Source organism: Pavona decussata, unplaced genomic scaffold, assembly GCF_977016875.1.
Source record: "Pavona decussata unplaced genomic scaffold, jaPavDecu1.1 SCAFFOLD_8, whole genome shotgun sequence".
Lineage (NCBI taxonomy): Eukaryota > Metazoa > Cnidaria > Anthozoa > Scleractinia > Agariciidae > Pavona > Pavona decussata.
The window spans coordinates 1,985,536-2,011,001 of NW_028145431.1; the positions used below are offsets into that span (position 1 = coordinate 1,985,536).

The 25,466-nt window shown below is 38.6% G+C and overlaps 1 protein-coding gene across 4 annotated transcripts; it reads left to right on the top strand.

Annotated features, from left to right (window-relative positions):
• On the top strand, positions 1–25,406 carry LOC146488850 (H(+)/Cl(-) exchange transporter 6-like). 4 transcript variants are annotated; one of them, XM_085114198.1, is made up of 24 exons: positions 1–144; positions 1,333–1,392; positions 6,648–6,713; positions 7,405–7,470; positions 10,509–10,575; positions 11,010–11,116; positions 12,375–12,431; positions 13,160–13,229; positions 13,760–13,827; positions 14,317–14,375; positions 15,746–15,792; positions 15,914–15,999; positions 16,311–16,424; positions 16,841–17,007; positions 17,132–17,222; positions 17,988–18,108; positions 18,632–18,782; positions 19,559–19,718; positions 20,209–20,315; positions 20,738–21,189; positions 22,825–22,970; positions 23,120–23,227; positions 23,628–23,753; positions 24,937–25,406. In XM_085114198.1, the coding sequence occupies exons 1-24, from the start codon at positions 106–108 to the stop codon at positions 25,012–25,014; spliced, it is 2,613 nt and encodes an 870-aa protein (XP_084970324.1). In that variant the 5' UTR covers positions 1–105; the 3' UTR covers positions 25,015–25,406. The 4 variants fall into 4 exon arrangements, with proteins under 4 accessions (XP_084970324.1, XP_084970342.1, XP_084970333.1 ...); XM_085114216.1 differs by having other exon boundaries at positions 20,738–21,165; XM_085114207.1 differs by having other exon boundaries at positions 1,336–1,392.
• Positions 25,407–25,466: the final 60 nt, after the last annotated feature.

Sequence of the window (25,466 nt, forward strand, 5' to 3'; positions counted from 1 at the left end):
GTAGGAAACACACCATGAAAAAGCGTTGTCTGAGCTTCACAAACATCGCAAAACTCTAGAGAAGCTCTCATTAGTTGCCGTCAACAGGTTGTTTTATTGGGTGCAATGGAAACGGGACAAAGAATCGATCACTCGCAGGAATTGGTGAGTTGTGAATTTCTGCCATGCTAGCAGCGGTTTCGATTCCCTTTGTGGTTTTTGTTTTCTTCCTGTGAGCTGAGCTTCCCCTAAGCGCAGTTTCGTCGCTCCCGTTTTGCTTCTCTCGGGGTGAAGGAAACGGCAGCCACGAAAATATAAGAAGAAAAGAAAGCTTTTGACGTAAGATCGCTTCTGTGATACAAATTGTGAATTTTTGTGGAAGGAAACCGATGAGGGGAACTCCACGTAATTTTTGGTGGGGTCCAAACCCTGACCCTTTTTCAGACCAAAAAAGTACTCCTTTTCAGATCTAGCCTTTAATTAAAATTCATAGGCATTTTCAGACCTGATCTCTAGAATCCACACCCATTTTCAGACTAACATCTGGACTAAAATCTATAATATATATCCATTTTCGACCAAAATGGCTCCAAAATTAACCATTTGGGGCTGCACATACTGTACTGGTATAGCTTATATTGATGGTTTGCATGTGATGTCACGGTGGCCATGTTGGTGGACAGGAACAATAAGATTTTTCTCCTCTGGGAGTTAACTTCCATTTTTATGCAAACTACGTGAGCAAATTGTCTTTTGTTTTGTACACCAACATGGCGGCAATGCAAACCACCTATAAAGGAGTACATTCCCACGGGGGGGGGGGGGGGGGGGGTCACTAGCTTGTCATACCCAAGTTAAAATGAACCTTGAACCATTTACTTAATAAGCCTTTGCCATGCGGGACCATGTCGAGTCTCAGAAGAATAAAAAGCTTTAGTTTTGCATGGCAAGCCTCGTCCAGACGTGAATTCAGTGCGAGGCTTGCCGTGCAAAAACAAAGCTTTTTAATCTCCTGAGACTCAACATGGCTGCCAAGTGACAAAGGTCTATTTGAGGTTTGAGGTTGATACAACAACAGAGATCCCAACCTCTGAAGATTTGAAATCTGCAGATTTCAGATTTCAGATGATTATAGAGGAGATCTGAAATCTGATTTGAGATGATGATGATGATGATGATGATGGTGATATTTAATGAGGGAACCCAACCAATGGTTTTCGGTGAAAAGGATGTATTTCAGTTTTAGTAATAATGGTTTCAGTTTTTTTTTTCAAACAGCCACACTATTATATATATAGATAAATGAATTTATTGGAATTCAGGGCAGTTCCCAAAAATTCACTTTCTATTCAGCAGATAGACCTCAATAGTGATGGACACGCAAAGTCTAAACTTCCAAGCAAAGACTATGAGGTATGATATCTGCATTAATTTGCATATAGTGGAAACTATAACCTGCATTGGATCATATTATTGCCGCTGTAGTGTCTTATATTGCGTTACGGGCATGCGCACTGGGTTGTTATCACGAAGCAGGATTAGAGTAGTGGAAGTTTCCATTAAAAGAGTTCAGAATTATAATCGAGGATTCCATAACTGGCGACGAGGATATCCCAAACGAGCTCATCTACAACTACAACTCAATTTACAGTCATTTCAAAACAACTACATCGGATAAGCAATGGGAAAAACAACATTCTTCTCACCACCACGTGCGCTGGCCGCCATCTTGAAACTGTTTTGAGGTGAAAATCCAGACTTCTCGACTCAGTTGAACGATAATATACACTCGCCACGGAAGATTCCCCGGAAAATTGCATCACAAGATTACACCGAACGATTACACAACTGCCGAAGAGAAATGGCGAATATTTTACCTCCATTTCCTCCATTCTCCGTACATGAAGACGACGCGTCAGTCGGTCCGCGTTGGAAAAAATGGTTGAAGCGTTTTGAAATGTATCTCGCTGCTCATGAGGTGAAAGATCCGACACGTAAGAGAGCGCTGCTACTATACTCTGCTGGTGAGGAAGTCGCCGACATTTTCGAAACACTTCCAGACCAGGGCGAAGAGAAAGAATACGACAAAGCCGTAACCGCTTTGAATGCTTACTTCCAGCCCAAAGTAAACAAGACGTACGAAATTTACATGTTCAGAAATGCTACCCAGAATCCTGGCGAATTGCTAGATTCCTACTGCACACGGCTCAGACGCCTGGCTCAAACCTGTGAGTTTGCCAATGAAGACGAAGAAATCAAATCACACATAGTCGTCTCTTGTTCATCTTCACGACTACGGCGAAGAGCTCTACGAGAAGATATGAATCTCAAAGACTTACTTGCCTATGGCCGGGGTCTAGAAATGTCTGACAAGCAAGCGAAAGGTATCGAGGAGCACGAAAAGTTAGCCAAAGTATCGCCAGTCACGACAGAAAAGCGAACGTCCGAAAACAAGAAATGCTACAGATGTGGCGAACACTACCCTCATAAAGGGCGACCTTGTCCAGCCCTTAAAGAAACGTGCAAGCACTGTCACAAAAAGGGTCATTTCGCTACGGTGTGCAGAAGTAGATTAACTGGCAAGAAAGTCAACACAGTGGGTGAAGGAGATAGTGATGAGTCCACTGATGAAGAATACACCTACCGTATCACTCTCCACTCCGTGCGTGACAAGGCACAACCATTAACTGAAGTTATCATTGGAGAAAAGACAGTGAAATGTCTAATCGACTCAGGAGCGGGAGTGAATGTTATTGACACGAATACTTTCAATCAGATGGAGAATATTCACATTTCACCTACTTTAAAGAAGATCTATGGCTACAGATCTTCCGAGCCTTTGCCAGTCGTTGGAACATTCGAAGCCAACATCAAGTCGGGAGTGACCAACAAATTCAAGGTCGCACAATTCTGTGTCGTTGACGGACAGGATGGAAACCTGATAGGCTATGAGACGGCAACCGATCTTGGACTGCTGCGCATAGTAAACAGTGTATCAGCACCCCAGGTGGATGACATCTTGGAAGAATACAAAGATTGCTTTGAGGGGCTGGGGAAGATGAAAGATAAAGCTGCGAAATTACATGTCAATAGTAGTGCAAGACCACTTGCTCAGAGGTTCCGTAGACTACCATTTCACGTTCGCGAACAAGTCGAGACCGAGCTCAAGAATCTAGAGGAACTTGACATAATAGAACGAGCTGAAGGACCGACTCCTTGGGTGTCCCCGATAGTGGTAGTTCCAAAGAAGACAGGAATACGCATATGCGTCGATATGAGAGCGGCCAATCAGGCTATAGAACGGGAACGACACCCAGTACCTACTGTAGAAGACCTAATCGTTGATCTGAATGGATCCACTGTGTTCAGCAAGATAGACTTAAACCAAGGCTATCACCAACTTGAGCTGGAAGAAAATGCTCGAGGCATTACTACTTTTGCCACGCACATTGGTTTATTTCGATACAAGCGACTCACCTTTGGAGTCAACTCAGCAGCTGAAATATTTCAGAAGTCTATAGAAGAGGTATTGCAGGGAGTCGAAGGTGCAAGAAACATATCTGACGACATAATAGTGTTTGGCAAGAACCAAGTTGATCATGACAAGGCTCTACGAGCTGTTCTTCAGAGAATGAGAGAAAACAATCTAACTGCGAACCCTAACAAGTGTCTGTTCAACCAATCATCCATTGACTTCTTTGGCCATCACTTCTCTGCAGACGGCATCAGTGCAGACGACAAGAAAATTTCATCCCTCATCAATGCCAGTGCTCCCAAGAATGCAACTGAGGCACGCAGTTTTCTTGGTTTGGCTCAGTACCTTGCACGCTTCATCAAGGACTTTGCATCCATTTCCGCTCCAATCCGTCAACTCACACACAAAAATGCCAAATGGGTGTGGGGCCCAGAAGAACAACATGCATTTGTTTGTCTTAAGTCTCGCATGGCAACTCCAGAAGTCATGAAGTACTTCAACCCCTCGTTGGAAACAGAGCTGATCGTTGATGCCAGCCCTGTTGGACTGGGAGCAATTCTCACACAATTAACAGCAGATGGAGGAATGAACATTATAGCTTATGCAAGTCGCTCACTCACTGATTGCGAAAGCCGTTACAGTCAAACCGAAAGAGAGGCCCTGGCAGTGATCTGGGGAGTTGAACACTTTCACCTGTACCTGTATGGATCATCCTTTCGCGTCATCACAGATCACAAGCCATTAGAAACAATTTTCAACAACCCCACCTGCAAGGCAACTGCAAGACTTGAAAGACTACAGCTGCGCCTACAGCCATATGAAACTGCAGTTGTTTACAAGCCAGGAGCAGACAACCCAGCCGATTACATGAGTCGTCATCCTGATCCCAAGCAGTCACAGACCCCCCGTCATGTATCGAGAGTTGATACCTATGTCAACTTTGTGATCACTAATGCTATGGCATCTGCCGTTACCCTTCAAGAAATCAAAGATGCGACAGCAACAGATGAAACATTGCAGAACCTGGCAAGGGTGATTACAACTCAAAAGTGGCACGAAGTCGGAAAGGATGTCGGTCAGTACCAACAGATCAAACAGGAGCTGTCAGTGTCAAATGGTGTAATTCTGAGAGGAACCCGCATAGTAGTTCCTGGAAGATTACGACAGCGAGTGATTATGTTAGCCCACAGTGGACATCAAGGCATCGTCAAGACGAAGCGTTTTCTGCGAGATTCAGTCTGGTTTCCAGGGATAGATAAAATGGTAGAAGAAATGGTGAGAGAGTGTCTACCATGTCAAGCTGCAAACCATAATACAAAGCCGGTTTCTGAGCCTCTACAAATGTCCCCACTACCACAAGGTCCGTGGCAAGAGCTATCCATGGATTTCTGTGGTCCTTTTCCAAATGGAGACTACTTGCTAGTCGTGACTGATGACTTCAGCAGATATCCAGAAGTTGAGATCCTGAGGTCAACATCGGCAAAAGCAGTAATTCCACACCTTGACAGTATCTTTGCTAGACAAGGAATTCCCAACGTAGTAAGAACTGACAATGGTCCACCTTTCAACAGCGAAGATTTCCAAAAGTTTGCCACTCACCTTGGTTTCACTCATCGCAGAATAACTCCTATGTGGCCCAGAGCAAATGGGGAGGCAGAGAGACTGATGAGAACACTAGAGAAGGCAATTAGGACAGCCGTCATAGAAGGCAAGAACTGGAGGCAAGAGCTGTTCACCTTTCTTCGACAGTACAGGGCAACCCCCCACAGCACCACAGGAAAGTCTCCATCTGAATTGTTGAATGGACGAAAACTCAAGTCCACACTACCTCAGATACAACACAATCTGGCACCTCAAGAGGTTAGACAAACCGATGCCAAAAGAAAGACAGAGATGAAAGAATATGCGGATAGATGCAGCCATGCCAAAAACACAGACCTAAGTGTTGGTGACAAAGTATTGCTAAAACAGCCCAAGCAGAACAAGATGTCCACACCATTTAAACCTGAGCCACTTGAGATAAAAGACAAGAAAGGAAGCATGATTACGGCCCAAAACGCAGAACGCACTGTAACCAGAAATGCGTCATTCTTCAAAAAGCTGCCTTCCAGCGTACCAGTACAACTCATTCCAAGTGACGAGGAAGAAATATTTACACCCAGCATTGAGACAGCTGAAGCAGCTGATGTAGCTGAAGGATATCATGAAGCAGATGAAGCAGTTGAGGATGAACCAGAAGCACCCCCTGCACTTCGCAGATCGGAGAGAACAAGAAGAGTGCCTGAACATTTCAAGGACTATGTGACTTGAACATTTGCTTGGAACATTTCAAGAACTATGTAACTTGAACATTTGCCTGAACATTTTCAAGGACTATGCAACTCGGACATTATTTGGACAGATAGTCTAAGGAAACGATATGTTGAGTTTTGTTTTTGTTTTCGTGTGTAGTGACATTTTCATAGTGACATTTACCCTTCTCATTCTTGGAGGAAGGGAGAGATGTAGTGTCTTATATTGCGTTACGGGCATGCGCACTGGGTTGTTATCACGAAGCAGGATTAGAGTAGTGGAAGTTTCCATTAAAAGAGTTCAGAATTATAATCGAGGATTCCATAGCCGCAATACCACCAATTACCGCAATTAGCAAGGGCTATAATTGCACATGATTTGCACCCGTCTGGCCTGGGTCTTGCCCAAATAAAAATGTTTAAAAGAATGTAAATACATGTACTGTATGTTGTGAGTTAAATTTTATTTGGTTTCAAAAATTTTCAAACCAGTTTGATTAAATTTTTGTCATTATTCCAGAATACCATTATGATAAAAGCTCTGTTATGTCTCTCACCTTTCTAATGCATCCCCCTTTTGGAAGTCAGGTGATAAGCCCCATCTCTAACCTCTAATACCCAGCCCTCCCCCCCTGTAATAACAGAGTTTGTTCTTAGACTTCTTATTCTCTATCAAGCCACCCTTGTCTTGTCTTAAAAAGAAAAAATGACAGAACTTGACATTGCTCTGTTTGAAAATCCTTAACAGCTAGATGAAAATAACAGTAATTTGAAAAAATTCAAAATAATCAAAATGAAATTTACACTTCAATAGTAATAATATCCTACTTACCTTAGGCAGCCTTAGATTTTTTATGAGAAAATCATATTAAATATAAAAATATGTTTTATTTCTTCAACAGAGCCTTGATTATGATGTCTGCTACAACAAACCATTTTCAAAAATGCTTGCATCAAGAGATAAGAGGGTAAAAGTTTCAAAAATACATGTAATGCATTATCACTGATTGAAATATTTGATTATAATGAGATCCTAATGGGATTTAAAGGATCCTTGCCTACAACAGCATAGGATCCTTTAATATCCTGTTTAGTTAAGATCTGTAACATCGTTCAGGATCGTTAAGGAGTATATTAATGCCTATTTAGCTTGAGGCTATTTGGCAAAGGACTAGCACTCAAGACATCAGTACTAGAATCTCTTTACAGTGGTCAAATTAGTTTTGAACTCAGTTGACAAGCCAAATATTCTTTTCCACTCCCCCACCAATATAGCACCACAGTTTAGAAACTAACCTCCTTAAAATTTTTTAGTTCGTGAGTCCTGAGCCCGTGTGAAGGGGGTAGGGGAGGTGGCATTCCCAGGCTCTGGACTGTCCCCATTGGAACTTGGATGTTATATGATTGTTTTAATGGTACATCCCAAACTGTTTCCTTCAAGGTATGCAAAATGATATGATGCACATGTAATATAATGTGGGAATTACCATAATTCTGCTCAGCACTTCCTCCGCTCACATTTCAACATTGGTTCTGAATGACAAAATTACCCTCTGGCAACTATGTACATTTTTCAATTAACAGATGGACAATACATGTAACTATGTAATTTATGTAAAGACTCTTCATCTTTAATTTTTTTCTGTTCTCTGTTACTAGTCACTATGGGGGCAGGAAGTTGTACGATGGGTGGTTACTGGTGCCATTGGGATCTTGACAGGACTGGTAAGTAACATTTTTATCATTAACTAAGCTTAACACAGCCAATGATTATTATGAGCCAATTGAAGAGTTGCTCCAAACTTTTACTTTTAACAATGTTATTGGTTTTATCAGTTGGGTTGATTTGGCCACCATAGAGAGATTCCAGAGTTAATATTTCAAGTCTTAGCCACTCATCAGAGCAAATCCAAGCAAAGGGCTTACGCTCAAAATGTCAGCTCTTGAATCTCTTTACAGTTGAAGGCCTCCATGAAAAAAGGGCGTAAGTGATGATTCTACCTTTAGAATTCAAATTTATCCAAAAAACGGTCTACTTTGGCCTACTGTTCTGTTATATTGTTAGAAAGTTTTGTATTCAAATATGGAACTCTGTTTCTGACACAATAAAAAGTCTGTATGCACAAATAAGTGTGAATTGACAGAAATTGGGGTTGTTAAGGCCACATGTATGTATGTTAATCGTTGTTTTATTGAATCGTTGCCTTGAAATTGTCAAGTTAATCATTACATGTACCAAATTTATTTCAAGCCTGGCACGCCACAACAAAGGCTTGCAAAACAGCTTACACATGGCGGGATTTGTGTTTGATGCTCCCGCGCGGGTTTTGATAATTGAAATGAATAAATCGCCAATGCACAGTCATCACTATCAAGGAGGGATTCATCGGACAATGTTTCGACCGGTTCCTCTGAAATGCATTTGTCACTTTCATAACTTTTCCAAAGACCCATAGATGTTGTGTGTTTACAAACTTCACTGAACAAAAGCGAAACCAACTGGCCAGTACGATACGTAAGTTGTTTATCACGACCGCCTTGATCTATTTTGGGCTTGTTACAACCCACGAATTACAGTCGAACCAGGTCAAGCGTACCCCCCTAGACTCTATTAATGGATCGATTATTTGAAAATTGAACCCATTAGTCGTTTCAAAGAATGCATTCATTTATTCATTGTTAGCGCGGATCAATGTTCAAATTAAAATTCGTAGAACATAGATCCGCGCTAACAGTAAAAGCAATAGCCTGTAAAATTCCAACTACAGTACATTTGAAACAGCTCGTTCGTTCAAACTGTTCCTGCATGTTGTTGAAACATAATTCGTTATGCAAATTTGGTCATGGCAAGAGCACATGCACAAAGTCAAGCGCTTGCAAATGAGTCGGGTTGAAAAATTCCAATTTATCTTTCATGCATAGCATTACCCACCTTGTAGCATGAAAAAGTTTGGTATATATTATTATTTCACCAGACTGTCCATTATACCGCAACGAATAGCGCAACACATGTGCTTCCATTGTGACTTATTGTGGTCCATTGTCGAAGGTCAACTGAAATGAACATCTTTCACTGTGACTTCGCATACTTTTCGCTAAATTTAATTTGCATATACCTAAAAAAGAGAACTGTTTATTATGATAAAACACTTTCAGTCCTTTTTCATTTTTGTTTTTCAATAACTAACGGGAAAAAACGCAAGTGTACAAACGTAAAATGTCCATTTAGTGATCATTAGTGAGTTTAAACTTACGCGACAGGACCAACTTACACCGTGCCCGGTTTAAAATGGCAAATTTTCTTCCTGACAGTATGCATTGACTGCTGTAAATCACGAGAAATCTGCTTTTTAGAAAATCCACTGTTATATAAATCAAGAATTGCCGCCCTGAATATATTGAGAGGGGTTTTTCCCGTGGGCTTTCTGGTTTTCTGGTTTTCTGGTTTCATGCATTGTTCGTATAATCCAATCAGAAATCTAATTTTGATTTGAATACTTGAAACGACTAACGGGTTCAATTTTAAAATAACAGATTCATTAATAGAATCTAGGGGGGTACGCTTGACCTGGTTCGACTGTAAAACGATGATGTCATTACAAACGTTACTTATGAAACGACGACTGGTGCGACTAAACATGGCCCATGGCAAGTGGAAACATTTAGGTTACCGGAAATTTGGAAAACGACGAGTCTGACGTGGACAAAACCCAGAGAAAATTACCCTTCCAAGCACGTTCACTGGTAAACGTGCAAAAGACCAAATTCCCCCCCCCCCCTCCCCGCACTCAATGTTGTTTTCTGGGTCAAGAACAGTGTACAGTATCCTGGCAAGCAGCAATTCCCACATCAACATTACATAAGGGGGAGGGGGAAGGAGGAAAAAGTAACGGTGGTAGAATAAAAAAGGGAGAAACAAAAAGTGATTGGAGTTTTAGCGGTCTGTGTTCGGTTGTCATTGCTTAGGGGGAGGGGGTGGGTAGGAGAAGTAACTGTGGTAGAATTAAGCAAAAGGTTTTTGTGCTGTTTGTGTTTGGTTTTCTCAAGGAGTTTTGTCCATGATTGTACAACTGTGAAATGTTTTCAAAACGAGCGAGATAGGCCAGCCTGGAAACTCAATCGCATGCCAAGAAACGTCAAGGAATGTTGCCGCTAATAAGATGTGTTTAATACGCAACAAAACTTTCTAACAAGTTAACAGATCAGTAGGCCAAAGTAGAACGTTTTTTAGAGAGATTTGAACTTTTAAGGTGAAATTGTCACTTACGCCCTTTTTCCACCGAGCCCTTCAGTTGCTAAATTACCTTATTGACTCATTTTATAAAAGCAAACATTCGTCCCCCCTCCCCCCCCCCCCCCCCCACTCCAATGCAGCACCACAGTTTCTTCATAAGCTAACTCCCTTACACCTTATGTGTTTGGCTATGTGCAGTTTTGGCCTGTACTGCAGAGTTTGCTCTAAACCCTAGTATTGTTTAAATTTATTTTCCTAGGCTGATTTACTATCCAGGAATTTTGTCTCTGCTTTAATCAGCCTTTAGGAAAAAAACAAAATACTTTTTGATGTACATTTAATGCACAAAATCTTAAAAAAAAGGCCATTTCAACAAACATTTGGGATCAGTACGTACATAAATGTAGCAACCTGCTACTAGGTCTTCTTTTGAAGTGATGTCCCTTAACTCAATAATAATAATTTAAATTGAGTTAAGGGAAATCAAGTTATTGATTTATATTGACCAATAATTATTAATTTTTTGCAGGTTGCTGTTTTTATTGATTACTTTGTGACACAATTAACAAAGTGGAAATTTGATACTGTCAGCAAGTGTATCTTTTAAATTAACGCTTGATACTGTCTAATAATAATAATATATTTTTCTAATCAATATGTGTGATTCTGTTTTGTTCATTGGTTAGCTGTATAATGTTATCCCTGGGGATTTCGTTAGTCTTCACTCCCAGTAATTTATCAGTTCTTAATATTTTTTAAAGTAATGGCAAGAATATCAAATTTATGGCAATGTTAAGTGACTTGAGAAAAAATCTTCAGTTTGATAGCGACGTAATGATTATAACAATATTAATGGAACAGTATTGCACACTGTACATACTTACACTGTACACTTCATTCTTATTTGTCGTCTTGGTGAAGATTTCCTTTACAGTAATTATTTATTTTTGTTAGTTAATTAACCTACTAGGAGAGTATTGTGAATTATTGTAAGTTATAGGTTTTTGATATAATCCTTAACTTGCATCAGCTCTTAAGGAGTGTACCCCCAGTGGCTGTTTAGCTGTAACTCTTTTAATTTTAATGGCATTTAATGGCGCGTTCTGTCTTCTAGCTGGCATCCTGTGTGCTATTGAGGTAAGTTTTCGGACTAGCAATTTATTTTATGACAGTAGTATAATGTTAGTACAGATATCTATTTAAATGAATGTTTTTGTTTTGAGTAGCTGACTACTGAGTGTGGCTCACATAGTTTGTATTAAGTATACGAAACATAACATAAAATTAATAAGGTTATTGTTCATGCTGGCAATAAAATGCTCATTGGATTGTTTTTCTGTAACAGTTAATAGACTCTGCCTCCACTAACTTTCAACTGAAACAAGATGCCTATACTGGCATTTACGCAAGATGCATTTATTCCAACTGTATGCTTCGCAGATTTATAAAACTATCCTTGCTAATGGAATAGTTTGAGTCACGACGATCGCGTTACGTTGTTTCCCTTTGTTACGCGACTCAGGGTTTCACCGGAAATTTCTGAAATTCCATTACGATAACGTAAGCTTCTCAATGACCTCTTTTCAGTCTCGCATCGTGGTCTAAGACTGTCAAACAAAGCACGATTCCTTCGCCAGGAACTCACCAATTTCCACCGTTCTAAATGTTGAGTGCTTCTTAGAAGTTATTCTTTCGATTCACCGCTTCAAAATGGTGAAATTTTCGTTTGAAAATGGCACACTTGAGTCCACAACATGTTAACAATATGGCGCCAAATTTAATCCGGTTTTGATAAATAAATCAAATGATGCTTTGACGCCACACAAGTAGGGGTGAGTGGATCCACTCCCTCATGATATAAGCGACAAAAAAGGATTTTGACTGGCTTGCTTTTGTTGAAGACAATAAGAACAATACATCCCAAGTAGGAGAGGGGAGAGTTTAATCAATAAATTAATGTACAGATTTGTAGCTACTACTGCGAAAAAAAAAATCGACCCGTTTTTAGACATGGTACCATATGCCCCTTCAGGGCATCCCGCGTAACTAACTAAAAGGAAGCCTTGAATATCAAACTTATAGGAACTTAAACCAATCCTTAACCAACAAGTTAAACATGTTAATCTATCATTGTTGTAACATACGCTGTAACACTTCTTTTATTTTGTTAGTAATTTATTTACGCATTTGTAACTGCCATGTAAGTATTTAATGTTAATAATTAATTGACACCTTCATTAGGTAATAAGGGCAGTTTTACAACTGACAACAGGATTTACAAATGCCAAAACATGTTTTATAAACTGAAAAGTGTTGAAAGCTTGTTGCCAGCGTGCTGCTTTTTCGACTGTTTTAAAAATTATTGTTCAATGTATGATGATTTTTCTTCCATTAGCCAATAGCAGCTGGGAGTGGAATTCCTGAAATCAAATGCTACTTAAATGGTGTTAAGGTTGGTGCTAATTAACCTGACTAATGAATATGTAGCAGTTAATTGACATTATCCACCTGTCAATGAATGAAAAGCCCAAAGTGAAGGGGAGGTGGTGGGGGGTGGGCAGGGGGAGTTGTTCCCAAGCAGATGTAGGACAATTTGTTGGACTTGAGGGTGGGCAGGTGTTTTTGTGTCCCAAGGGCAATTTTCCCGGGTGGGGGTAGGGGGCAGGCAGACATACATGAAGGGTAATTCGACTGCTTTGAAGAATTTGTTTTTTAACAAAACTAAATCCCCTTTCTAAAACCAGAAAGTGGATCAAATCAAGTCAAATCCTATCCACTACCCCTCCCCCGCTCCCCACTAATCTTCCAGGTGTACACCAGTTGTTCAAAGAGCAGATCACTTTATCCAGCAGATAAAATGTAAATGGTTGGAGTACATTTTACCCACTAGATAGCGATTTATCCCCAGGATAGAGTTATCTGTTCTTTGAACAATTGGGGCCAGGTTGGCAACTAATTGGTTTTGTTCACAAAGTGAACTTAGGATTAATGCTAACCGTGCTTTGCGCAGCTTGGCCCTGGTATCCTGTGATGATCCTATGTAGGTCATAACAATAAATAACTGTGTAAAGTCCTTGCAGCTGTCGAACATTCTAGCCAAACCATGGGTCAACAAATCATGGGAGCTGATTTAAAGCATGAAAACTAACAAGACATTATGTTTTTAATTTACTTTGTAAGGTACCTCATGTGGTGAGATTCAAAACATTGGCATGCAAAGCAGTTGGTGTGCTTTTTAGTGTTGCTGGAGGTGAGAATTGTGCAGCTGTATAAATTTTATCCTTTTTAATAATAATTATAAAACATATTAAGTATCAGTATACTCGACTGACAATCATAATTGTCAGAAGGCCACTCAACTCACTGGCTTCATAGTTCAGTTGGTAGGGCTATGGTTGACCAAATCTGGTGGTCAATTGGTTTGATTCCCGTTGATCTGCCAGGCATCGGAGCTCAATTGGTAGAGCTATGGTTGATCAAATCCAGAGGTCGTGGGTTTGATTCCCAATGAGGTCCAAGATGTTTTCTTTGCCTCTTGTCATCATTATTTCTACCATTTCTCTACGAGGGCTAACATGTAATCAGAAATTAATGGGTTCACTTTAACATAGTCTCAGCTGAGAGTTAGTTCTCTGATCCATCATTTATGATTACTTTTTTTGCTCCACATCAAGTGCTAATTAAAATATCCTATCTCTTGCTGATTGTAGGAGGGTTTTTTGTTTGAGAGGAGATCAATATTAAATAAATATTCATCACATTTTCTCTTGATCACCTTAGGATTATTTGTTGGTAAAGAAGGTCCAATGATTCACAGTGGTGCAATTATAGGAGCGGGAATACCTCAGGTATTCTATAAACTCAATTCAGTTTTAATAATATTAGTGTTCTCCTACCATTCATATAAAGTGCCCTGCAGAAGTCCCCATTTGAGATCACCATTAAATAAAAATTAACATGGTCAAAAATTGAAGCTATGTGTATATATGAAGGACTACAGTATTCTGAAGTTGTATCAGAGTCTAGGTGTTTTTTTGTTGTTCCTGATATGTAAAAAAGGAATAAATAAGCACCCTATCCCATGCCTATAAATATGCAGTCTGACACCCTCTCTAGAGCTCCCAAAATGCAATTTTCCATCCCTGCCAATAAATGGAATGTTAGATATTAAATTCACATTAGTCAATATATGGAGGCATAGAGGAATAGTTAGCACATCAGATTTTCAATTTTGAGTTCAAATACTGACAGGAAAAATAAATCAAATCTATTAAGATTCAGAATTTTATTTTCATAGTAAGGTTTGACTGTATGAGTTGTGTGTTTTCTTCTTACAGTTTCAAAGTATTGCATTTAAAAAAATCAAGTTTAACTTTCCTTACTTTCGAACTGACAGGTAAAAAACTCCTTTTCTGAAAATCTTTTAAATTAAAATTAATGTTTATAGAATTGAAAATAGCATGTAACTGAGTGTACAATGTCATTGTAAATAACTACACTGTATTTGAAAGAAATGTGATGGTATATTTCCAGCCTGGTGAATGAATGAGAATGATTATTCTAGAAAGTGACGCAGGCATACTCGGAAAAAAGAAATCCGAGTGCTCCTATCAGGAGTCGAACCTAAGACCTTCCGATTACTAGTTCAAATCCTAGCAGTATGCAGGATGTTTGTCCCATGAACCTAGTTTAATGGCCTTAGCTCCCACGAGTCTCCTGTAGCTCAGTGGTAGAGCATCCGAGCTAGTAATCGGAAGGTCTTAGGTTTGACTCCTGATAGGAGCACTTGAATTTCTTTTTTCCAAGTATGCCTGTGTCACTTTCTAGAATAATCATCATTCTCATTCATTCACCAGGCTGGAAATATACCATCACATTTCTTTCATATACCACACGTTCGACATTCAAATCGTAGCAGTATGCAGGATGTTTGTCCCATGAACCTAGTTTAATGGCCTTAGCTCCCACGAGTCTCCCGTAGCTCAGTGGTAGAGCATCCAAACAAGTAATCAGAAGGTCTTAGGTTCGACTCCTGATAGGAGCACTCGGATTTCTTTTTTCCGAGTATGCCTGTGTCACTTTCTAGAATACACTGCATTTATTATAAAAGATTTCCAAGTTCATTATTAGTTATAACTTGGAAATTTTTAAATATTATTTTAATTAATGATAATCATTATCTTACATCTGGACAGTCCAGTTTCACTGCCAGACCTTTTGCTACATTACATTAAGTTCTGCGCATCTTGGGATGATCCAAAGAACCTGACAGGTTTCTTAATATTGGTGACTACTAAATCAAACCAAAGATATAAATTTTTGCTTAGATTATGACAATGTGGGGATCTAGGTCAGTCTTATGGGAATCCAAAAAGAAAATTGGGGGTACCACACATTTTTCAGAAACAAATAAGCTTGAATTTGGAAAAAAAAATGCATTTTTATATTAACGCTTGATTAATTACTGTTGCTTAATGTTTAATTATCTGTGGAAAGTGCTTGGTTACTCCCAATTCTTTTTGGATTTGAATATCCCTTGCTAAGGTCTGACTGCTTTTCCTGCTCAGTCATTAACTGTGTAGCCTCCCTCACAGATGCTCTTTTGGCCGTCACTCAATCTTTCCTCCCCAACAAGACGTCAAGATTGTGTGATGAACCAAAAGGTCGTCTGCAAGGGAGGCCATCAACACTTTAACTGTGCAACAATACCTCAGTCTATATTAGGAGGCACCATCCTTAAATGTTTTTCATTTGTCTTTTAATCAGAGAAAAGAGAGATTTTGTGTCTGGTGGAGCAGCAGCTGGGGTCGCAGGTATGGTAGAAGTCTCTTCTATATTTATTCTTACCAGTAATCACATCCAACTGTTCGTATTTATTTGCTACATCATTCTATTCATTATAATTACTCATTATTTCCATTCTTTTTTTTCCAGCGGCCTTTGGTGCTCCCATTGGAGGAGTGCTGTTTAGTTTGGAGGAGGGAAGTTCCTTCTGGAACCAAGAACTAACTTGGAGAAGTGTGAGCTTTTTTTAAAGTCTTCATTTGTTGTATTCAGTTGGTTTCATTAATTTATGGGAACTTTTGTCATAGGGAAGACACGCAGGTACAACTATTACAATATTTAATGTAGGAATCCAATTTGTATCATGTACTTGCTAGATCCACAAAGGAATATCAAGAGAATGGTATTTACACGATACAAAGACAGGATATTACATGTTACCAATAATTATAAGAATTAAAATTACAGAATTTCATGTTTTATAATTTATTCTGATTTTTTTATAACACAATTGTACACTGACCCTTAATTTTTTTCTTTTATCCAGTTCTTTTGTTCAATGGCGTCCACCTTCACGCTGAACTTTTGTTTGTCTGGTATACTTGGTTATGGATGGGGGTCATTTAATCAGCCGGGCTTGCTCAACTTTGGAGTGTTTAGTGTGAGTAGATTTTCTATCAAAACATTGTACACAGCTCCATTTTTTTCTCTGCTTCAGTCATCATTTGAAGAAAAATTCTATAGGATATATATGGGGAGGTTTGTTTTACAGTATATTAACAAAGTGCTCATTTTTGTGGTAGAACCTGTCAATTATGTTTAATAGGACATGAGCTCTTGTTTTCTCCTTTAAATGAAAGAATTCCACTAAGAATCCATTATTGATAAGTAATTAACAAGGATTAACTGATTCAGAAGAAACTGATGAAGAGGCATGTGTTGTATTTGGCAAAACCTGCAGCTGTAATATGCTAATCAAAGGCATGGGAGTCTCTTCAAAGTGATGGCAGGGGCTGTCTAACTACCAGAAAGTAACTACTTATAAGATGTTGTTATGAATATTTTATTTCCTTATAGTGCAGTGAAGCAACAGAAAAGTGCAATTTATGGAACATACAAGACGTTCTGATCTTCATCGCCATGGGGTTTGTTGGTGGTCTTCTGGGAGCTTGGTTCAATCAACTCAACAAACATCTCACGGTTTATCGTATCTTGCACATCAATGCAAGAGCTAAATATGTGAGGTAAGAGATAGAGCAATGATTGGAATGTTTTATGCAGTACGAATATAAATTTGCTGTAAGTTGTTAAAACTGCAGTTATCAACTAGTATCATAAGGTTGTGTTCTGTTTGCATTTATTTTATAGGGTCCTTGAGGCTCTCCTAGTGGGCTGTATTACAACATCAGTTGCATTCTTTGGTCCAATCTATCTGGCACGTTGTAAGACACTTCCCACGGTAAGGCCAATTATTTTAATTTGTCAGTAGTTACTTATTAATAAATGTTTACTTTTTGCCAAGAATTTTGTATCAAATGTTGTTATAACTTATCCACTAATTTTATTTACAAATACAAATGTTACCGTTGTAGGAAATGTTATTATGGAAATCAAATGATAAAAACTGACTGTAAAATGGCTGCATAGCATCTGAAAACAACTTTTTGCTACTGTCAAAACTGTTACTGATTAGAAATATGTACTGTAAGTTATTACATGATCATTACTGTGCCTTGTAGTAACATGGAAACACTTCAAAAAATAAACTATCGGCTGGTATCAACAGGCAACTGGAGTTCTCTGCTTTCAAACACACAGGTTTAGTTCATTAACAAAATTCAAAGGATTGTGCTCATGGGTAAGGGTTGCATATGATTGGTGGACTTCAATTCATTTTGTTTGTCTCTTAAAGTAATGTAATAAATACTGTGGGTTGATTGCTAACTTCAGACTTAAGACTTTTTCTTGTCAACGGTTCCATTTTCTTGTGCGAAGTGAGTGAAACGCTTAAGCCCCAATAGTGACTCCAGACACCCCAACTTGATCAAACATAAAAGATTAGAAGAATTAAAGGAATTTAATTATGATTACCTACATTTAGATCAAATGTCTTGATGTTCAAACAAATTCTCCTAACTTGTTGGATATAAAACTGTGACTGGAGAACAATATTAGGAGAATATCCATGTTGATCATATTGGGGCTTAAAAGGTTTTCTTTGCAGACCAGTACAAATGGCAATGTCACCAAACCTTACTTTTGTCAAGATGGACAGTACAATGATATGGCAACTCTGTTCTTCACTTCTCAAGAATCAGCTATCAGGCAACTCTTCCACCTGGATGGTAAATTAAATATGTTTTTTGATATTGTAAGTGCATCCAATTAACTACCATTGATAACAACTACTATAGTCTGGAAGGTCTTGGTGTTTTTCCTCACATAATTTAACAAGGCATATGCATTTTAGTAACAACATTTTGTAAACTTTAGATTGACTGTCTTCACCCAAGACAGTGCTGTATGATGTCTATGCTACACTGAAGCCAATAACCAGCTTGGAAGATTTCCAACTTTCATTTTGATCACTGTTCATATCAAATTTAAGATTTTCTAGCATTTAAGTCAGAAATACATGTACCTTTACTTACTTCTTCATCTTCAACTTAGAAGCCATCAAAGTGAAGTTTAGCATCTGGCTTGCACATGGGTACAGGCATTTTGTCGGGGTTGCAAAGTTTAGGGTGCAGATTTTTTGAGGTTATCATACTTTCTAGTTGTTCAAAAGTATCTAGTCATGCTCTTTCCTCTCTGTAAGTGTACCATTTCTTAACTAAATTTCATGGCTTTCTACTGATTGATTGACAGGTGCCTTTAGTCTGACATCACTGGGGATCTTCTTCATCTGTTTTTATTTTCTGGCTTGTTGGACGTATGGTGCCAGTGTACCCAGTGGTCTGTTTGTACCTTGTTTGCTGTGTGGTGCAGCTTATGGAAGGTTTATTGGAGAATTGTGCAGGTAAAGTAAACTGAAGCAATACGTGTAAATAAATACAGTACCTGGTCTACTTAATATATGGTTCAAAGAAAATACCCTTACAGAATTTTAAGTTTGCTTGCTGGCTTGTCAAATTTGTTTTGTTATTCTATGTCAATTCTATATTTAATTTTTATGTTAATAACAGTAACATTTTTTTTCAACACAAAAATTAAAAAGTCACTTGTTGACTGTTGTAACTTGTGACTTGGTCAGGTGACTAGATTGTGTTTGACTTTTTTAGCAATTTGATTGACAGATGGCTTGTGTTTTAGGCAAGTGAGCACAAGAACTTACTTTCTTGACAGTAAAGTCGACTTGTCTTAGAATACACGGGGAGTGCTTGCATAATCTCCTGAGCCAGAGGCTCATAATAAAGTGTTTGACAATAAATAAATCCAGATCGAATTTGAATTTGGAAATGTTGGTTTTTGAGGAGAGGGAAAACCAGTGAGAGTAAATGGTTAAAAACCTCTCGGAGCAAGGACAAGAACCAACAACAAACTGAACCCACTGATGGCACGTCCAGGAATCAAACCCAAGCCGCATTGATGGGAGGCAAGTTCTCTCACCACTGCAACATCCCTGCTCCCCATGGGCTGACTCTGTTGTTACACTAGCCAGTAGTAAAATCACTAAAGCAAGGTTACTACTGCCATTATTTGAACACAGTGTACTATATATGTTTGAATAAAGGCTTTATGCTTAGTAATTGTGTTTAAAATACACATCTCACGGCATATTCAATTTTGTTTTAGGATGCTTGGATACCAACACACATATCATGGAACCTTTGCTCTGATAGGAGCTGCATCGTTCTTAGGTGGAGTTGTGCGGATGACCATCAGCTTGACTGTCATTCTTATAGAATCAACCAATGAAATCAGTTATGGCTTACCAATCATGATCACACTCATGGTTTGTAATGTACTATTAAATACCCTGACTCATATGCTAGAAGTGTTTCCATCAAAAATCAATTATTAATCAGAAACTCTTTCTGATAAGATTCTCAGTTTTACTACCGGTAACTTGATACTAATCATTTTAGCAAAATAAAAACATGCTGTTTTTTTTCACACTATCAGCTTTCACTTGTATCGTTCCAAAGCGTTCAATTACTTCAATCAGTAGTCTGTTACTCAAAAACGTCTGATGATGCTAACTGACCTTCTGATTTGATTTGGTATTATCTTACCAATAACCTAATACTGTTTCCAAAACATCAGAAATTCTACCTTCTGAAATTTGGATATGCTACCTTACACTTAAGAATTCTTTTTTTTTTTACAATAATTTTTTTATTATGTCATCAATCATATGTTGTTCAGCTAGCTAGTGGGACTGCTCTAAAGTCTGAATAATTTTGGCTCGTAATAGGTTATCACCTTTGTCTTTCTTTATGCAGGTTGCCAAGTGGACAGGAGATTTGTTTAATGAAGGACTGTATGACATTCATATCAAATTAAAGAGTGTGCCTCTTCTTGAATGGGCCGTACCACAGGAGATGTACAGGTAAGGTACCATAGAAAGTTGTCATTATTCGGGTGTTCGGTCTTGGAAAAATCCATACATTCAAAATCAATATTAATAAATTATAATAGATAAATAATAAAAAATAAATTTTTCATATTCTACAGTGAAAATCAAACTAAGATGTTTGATATTCTACAAATTCAGGGAAGTTTAGTGTCTTGGAATGTTGCCCTAAAGTTCAAGTTCAGAAGAGCAAATTAAGTTCAACTGGACTTCAATTTACCGGTGAAACAAATTAAAAAAGGAATCTAAATAATGATTAATTTTAATCCTCATAACTTGGACTTTCACGAACTTGAAAAGTTTGAATTTGTTGTTGCCCAACTGATTTTCTTGATTCAATTTAAATTAATTTAATTTGAAACATTACATGACTGTGATCTTTTTCTTGTCTATCACAGATTGAAAGCTTCAGACATTATGGAGTCCTGCCTGTCCTATATTTATCCTCACACCAGAGTTCACTCAGTTGTTGGAATCCTAAAAACCACTGCACACAATGCATTTCCTGTAGTAACTGTCAACAGAAACATCCAACAGGAAGCGTCTGAAAACAACCATCAAAGCAACCTTGATTCCTCTAATGAGCGTTTTGCTCGTACAACCACATTTTCCAATTTAACAAGTGAACAAAAGCTACGGCGGCATTTATCAAGTGGCACAGAAAGCACTTTAGCGCACCGGATTAGAACTAAATCTGATGTTCATTCAAGAAGTGGCCACGTGGATATTAAAAGTAACAGACTTAAAAGTTACAGCGATGAAGACTTGACGTATTCCACCTCCGCTCCTGGGCATTCAAGTTTAATTAATGAAGATCCAGTGGAAGGTAGAGGGCGAGTTGATTATGATAGTGTTAGTGGCAATTTGTTTATAATTTTATTGCATTAAGTTTTGATTTCAGCTTTGACAGGTCTCATTTTATTATCTTGCAGTACATGGAATTCCATACTCAGTCTGATAAAATACTGCTGAGTGTTTAGATTTGAATTCAACTGAAACTCTTGTTAAAGCCTTCAATCTTTCCTCTGCAGTTCAAGTACATGTATGATGAGTACTTAATATAATAAAATACTTCTTGTCACTTCATGCTGGATATCCTGCGATGGACTAGCATTCTATCTAGGGGGAAGTAAGAATATTCATTTCTAGGGGGGGGGGGGAGTAACAATATTTGTTGCTGCTTCATGCTACTGAAACCAGACTATTTTCCAGGAGTTGTGAGCCCCTTGGTTTGTGAAGACTTCTACATACCTAAATTTACTCCAGGCTCAGGGGCCACTGTACATGTACGCCTGTCTCTCTCTCTTAGTCCTTTGAGCCCCCAGTGGGGCATAGGGCCGCAGCAATGACTTCTTTCCACTTGTCCCTGTTCTTAGCGGTTGCCTGCGCCTCTCCCCATGATAAGCCCATCTCCTTCAGCTCATGTTCAACTGTCTTCCTCCATGTGGTCTTGGGCCTTCCCCTCTTTCTTTTGCCTACTGGTGTCCACCTAAGGGCAACCTTGGGTATCCTCTCTGGTGACATACCTAAGACATGCCCCAGCCATCTGAGCCGGCGTTTCTTTATTTCTTGCTCCATACTTGTACACCCGGTCTTCTGATACAAGTCGTTGTTAGAAATTTTGTTGGGCCAGAAGATGTTGCAGATCCTTCGCAGACAGCTGTTGTGTAAGGGATTGACTTTGTTTATGTCTCTTTTGACAATTCTCCAGCATTCAGAGCCATAAAGTAGCACAGATTTGACGCTGCTGCAGTTGTAGATGCGTACTTTGGTACTAAGACTTCCAGATGTTTTTTAGTCTACTAAATGTGCACCTGGCTTTGTTGAGCCTGGCCTTGATATCCTTCTGGGCACTGTTATCTGTACTGATCACACTCCCGAGATAAGTGAACTCTTCAATGTGGTCCAGAGGTTCTCCGTCGATGTTAATTGTCCTTGTGGGACTTGAGTTGACACATAATTTTGGATTTCTTTTTGCTGATATTTAACCCTGTTTTCTTGGAGTTCATATTGAGATCGTCTGACATTTCCTGAAGGTGAGTAGTTGTTGAGGAAAGGATGGCAATGTCATCAGCAAAGTCAAGGTCTTGAAGGTGAGAGAAGATTGTCCATTGTATTCCATGGGTACGTAGGGAAGCAGTTTGTCGCATCACCCAATCGATTGTGACAAGGAAAAGAATAGGGGAGAGTATACAGCCCTGTCGCACTCCGGATTTAACTGGAAATGCTTCAGTCTGTTATTGTGTTTTCGAGGATGATACTGCAGTCGAAGTTAATGTGGAACATCTTAATAAGGGTGATAATCTTAGGTGGTATTCCATATGCTTGGAGGATTCTCCATAAGCTCTCGCGGTGTATGCTGTCGAATGCCTTCTGGAAATCGATAAAGTACATCTACGCCTGTATATTACTTTAATTTGTGATTATCACACTGGTCTGTTAGTTAAAACACTGACGTTGATTGAGTGGTTATTTTTCTTAACAGATGACCTTCATGGCGCATATGTACCAGGTGCTGAAAGAGACTCACAGGAAGAGGAATCCCAAGGATTAACGTTCCACGGGATCATCCTTAGGTCACAGCTGGTGACTTTGCTAAAGAAAAGGGTTTTCTACTCGGAAAGTAACCAGGTAAATACATGTACATTCACAAACTGCACGTCGTGCATAAATAATGTACACACTTGAATGTGTTATTTTTGTCACTCATCCTTCCTCTATTGCCATTCTCTGTAAGTTATACTTGTTTTAATGAATATTGTTAACTTCCATCCACGCAGAGGCTTAACTGTCCAGAGTTGGATTTTGCAAGTATGACAGAAGAGTACCCAAGATTTCCTGACATCCATGATTTGCATGTTGAATTTGAAGACCAGCATAAAATTATGGTAAGATTCCTGATCAATCCATCAGTCGAGAAGGCATTATTTTACAAATAGACAGTTTTTGTTTCCAGTTATTTGAGTGTTCTGCCTGTAAACTAGTGTAAGGATTACTTAGTATTAGTGCACTATAAACAGAGCGCAGTTTTCATTTTTTTTATATTTTACGGCACCGTTGCCTGTATTAGTGCAAATACTCGTGGCTACAATTAACTTGCCATTGTTAGTCATGCATTGAGTCAATCTGTTAGTCAGGCAATCAGATGGTTTGTCAGTTAGTCAGTCAGTCAGACAGTAAGCCAGTCATTAAGACCACCACTCAGCGAAATCTGAGTCAGTTATTATGGCCGTCAGTCAGTCAGTTGACCATTTTTTGTTTTCAATTCTTTTCTTGCACTGTTTTCAGGATGTGACTCCTTACATGAACCCATGCCCATACATGGTGTTTCCTTGGACCCCTGTGCCACTGGTGTTCAACTTGTTCAGGACAATGGGTCTGCGGCATTTGATAGTGATCAACACCAAGGGACAGGTGAGAGGAGGGTTGATTCAAGGGTCCTATCAGATAAAAGCTATTAACAGGGTAACAGGGTTGCCATCAGCCAGCTATTAGCTTTAGATTCTAGTACTACTGCAAATATGAGAATTGACTTCAAGTTTTTAGGGATGTGTCCTAGAACAGATATATCCTAGGAAGCTTTATTTTACTCTTGGTGAGCAGCAAACTTGACGCAGTTGTTTTGAATGATCAGGATAGCTAGGCCCTTTTGTGATCTTAAAAAGAACTCTATCACTTATATTTCAACAACTTTGTTTTTGCCACTTCGCTGTTCTCACAAAACTCGAAGTAAAATGAGAACAGCTTACTCATTTTCCTGCAGAATCACACTGGTTCAATCTCTTTTTGTCTTTTGGAAAACTTGTTGACTGTTGTACTTATAAGTACTAGAAACAAGGTCTCTATTATAGCCACAATAACCAGCCACTTTAAAAACAGTTTGCAAATGACAAATATGACAAGTATAGGAGACTTTCTGTAGGTTTTGACCTACATTTCTCATTCGACAAAACAAGGCAGTTAAATTCTGATCAAACTTTCCTTGTAATCATATCAAGTTAAAATTAAGACTACTGGTACAGTTTACACGAAAGTCAGAGTGCCAGTGGTAACTATTTTCTAATGAAATTTATATCTGGCACTACTGGTGTCAACTGGGACTCAAGAGTATGCGGCTTAACCTAGATTCGTAGCACTCCCTAATAGCTAGATAGTCAATGAGCTAATCATGTGAACAAGTGAAGGCCGGGGTGAAACAAATGAACCAGCAGAAAAACAGTAGTGGGGGGGGGCTCACAGGGACTGCCAGCAGTATAGCAGTAAGTTTGTGTCCACCAGGATCTGATAGTTGTAGACATGTTCTGGTGCACATATTGTTTGAAATAAAAAAAGGCTCCACCTTTCTGTTTTGGAATATTGTGTTGTGGGATTTAAATGGAAGCAAATGGAGAGTAAGCTACAACTGCCTGGTTAAGTGAATCGACTGGGGTTCGTTTCCCGTGCAGGGAATCAGACATTTTTTTGTCATAGGGTTACGAAATGATTAAATCAAACTTTTTCCAAGAATTCTGTATTTAAAATTTGCTACCTGGAAAATTGGCATCTCAATCTTGACTGTTTATAGTATTTAATAATTTTTTCCCATCCTTGTTTTCAGCTTGTAGGAATGATAACAAGATATAATTTAACTCATGAGTACATGGAACATTGTCTGGAGCACCTGAATGAAGAGTAGAAAACAATTCAAGCTGTATTGAATTGAAGCCATAGTTTTCACTAAATCAGTTAATAAAAGACTGAAATACCTTGTAAATAAAAAGGAACTAAATTTTAAGTGCAATTTACTGAACAAAAGTTATAAAAGAAGCTTAAATATGCATACACCATGGTGCAAGATAGTAAAAAATTTACGAAGAAGTTATAAATCTCTATCGCCACATTAATGTTCTTATATTCGTAGTTTTATGATTGTTAAGTATATTTTTAAGCATTTTAAGACCATCCATGGTTGCCACTTTTAAAATTTAGAACGTAAAGGTAATTTCTAGGAAATTTTAATAATATTGTTTGATAATAAAAAAATGTATAGTACACAATCAAAGTAAATAAAAATTTTATTCTTCATCATTGCTGTTTTAACTGATTTTGACTCACACAGGCTGTTTTTATTACACAGAGATTTGACAA

Excerpts from the sequence above, each read along its gene's own strand:
- LOC146488850 (XM_085114198.1), top strand. The coding sequence starts at position 106 with ATGGAAACGGGACAAAGAATCGATCACTCGCAGGAATTG. Across the intron at positions 6,714-7,404 it reads TTGCATCAAGAGATAAGAGG|TCACTATGGGGGCAGGAAGT; the intron begins GTAAAAGTTTCA and ends CTCTGTTACTAG. Across the intron at positions 15,793-15,913 it reads AGCAGCAGCTGGGGTCGCAG|CGGCCTTTGGTGCTCCCATT; the intron begins GTATGGTAGAAG and ends TTTTTTTTCCAG.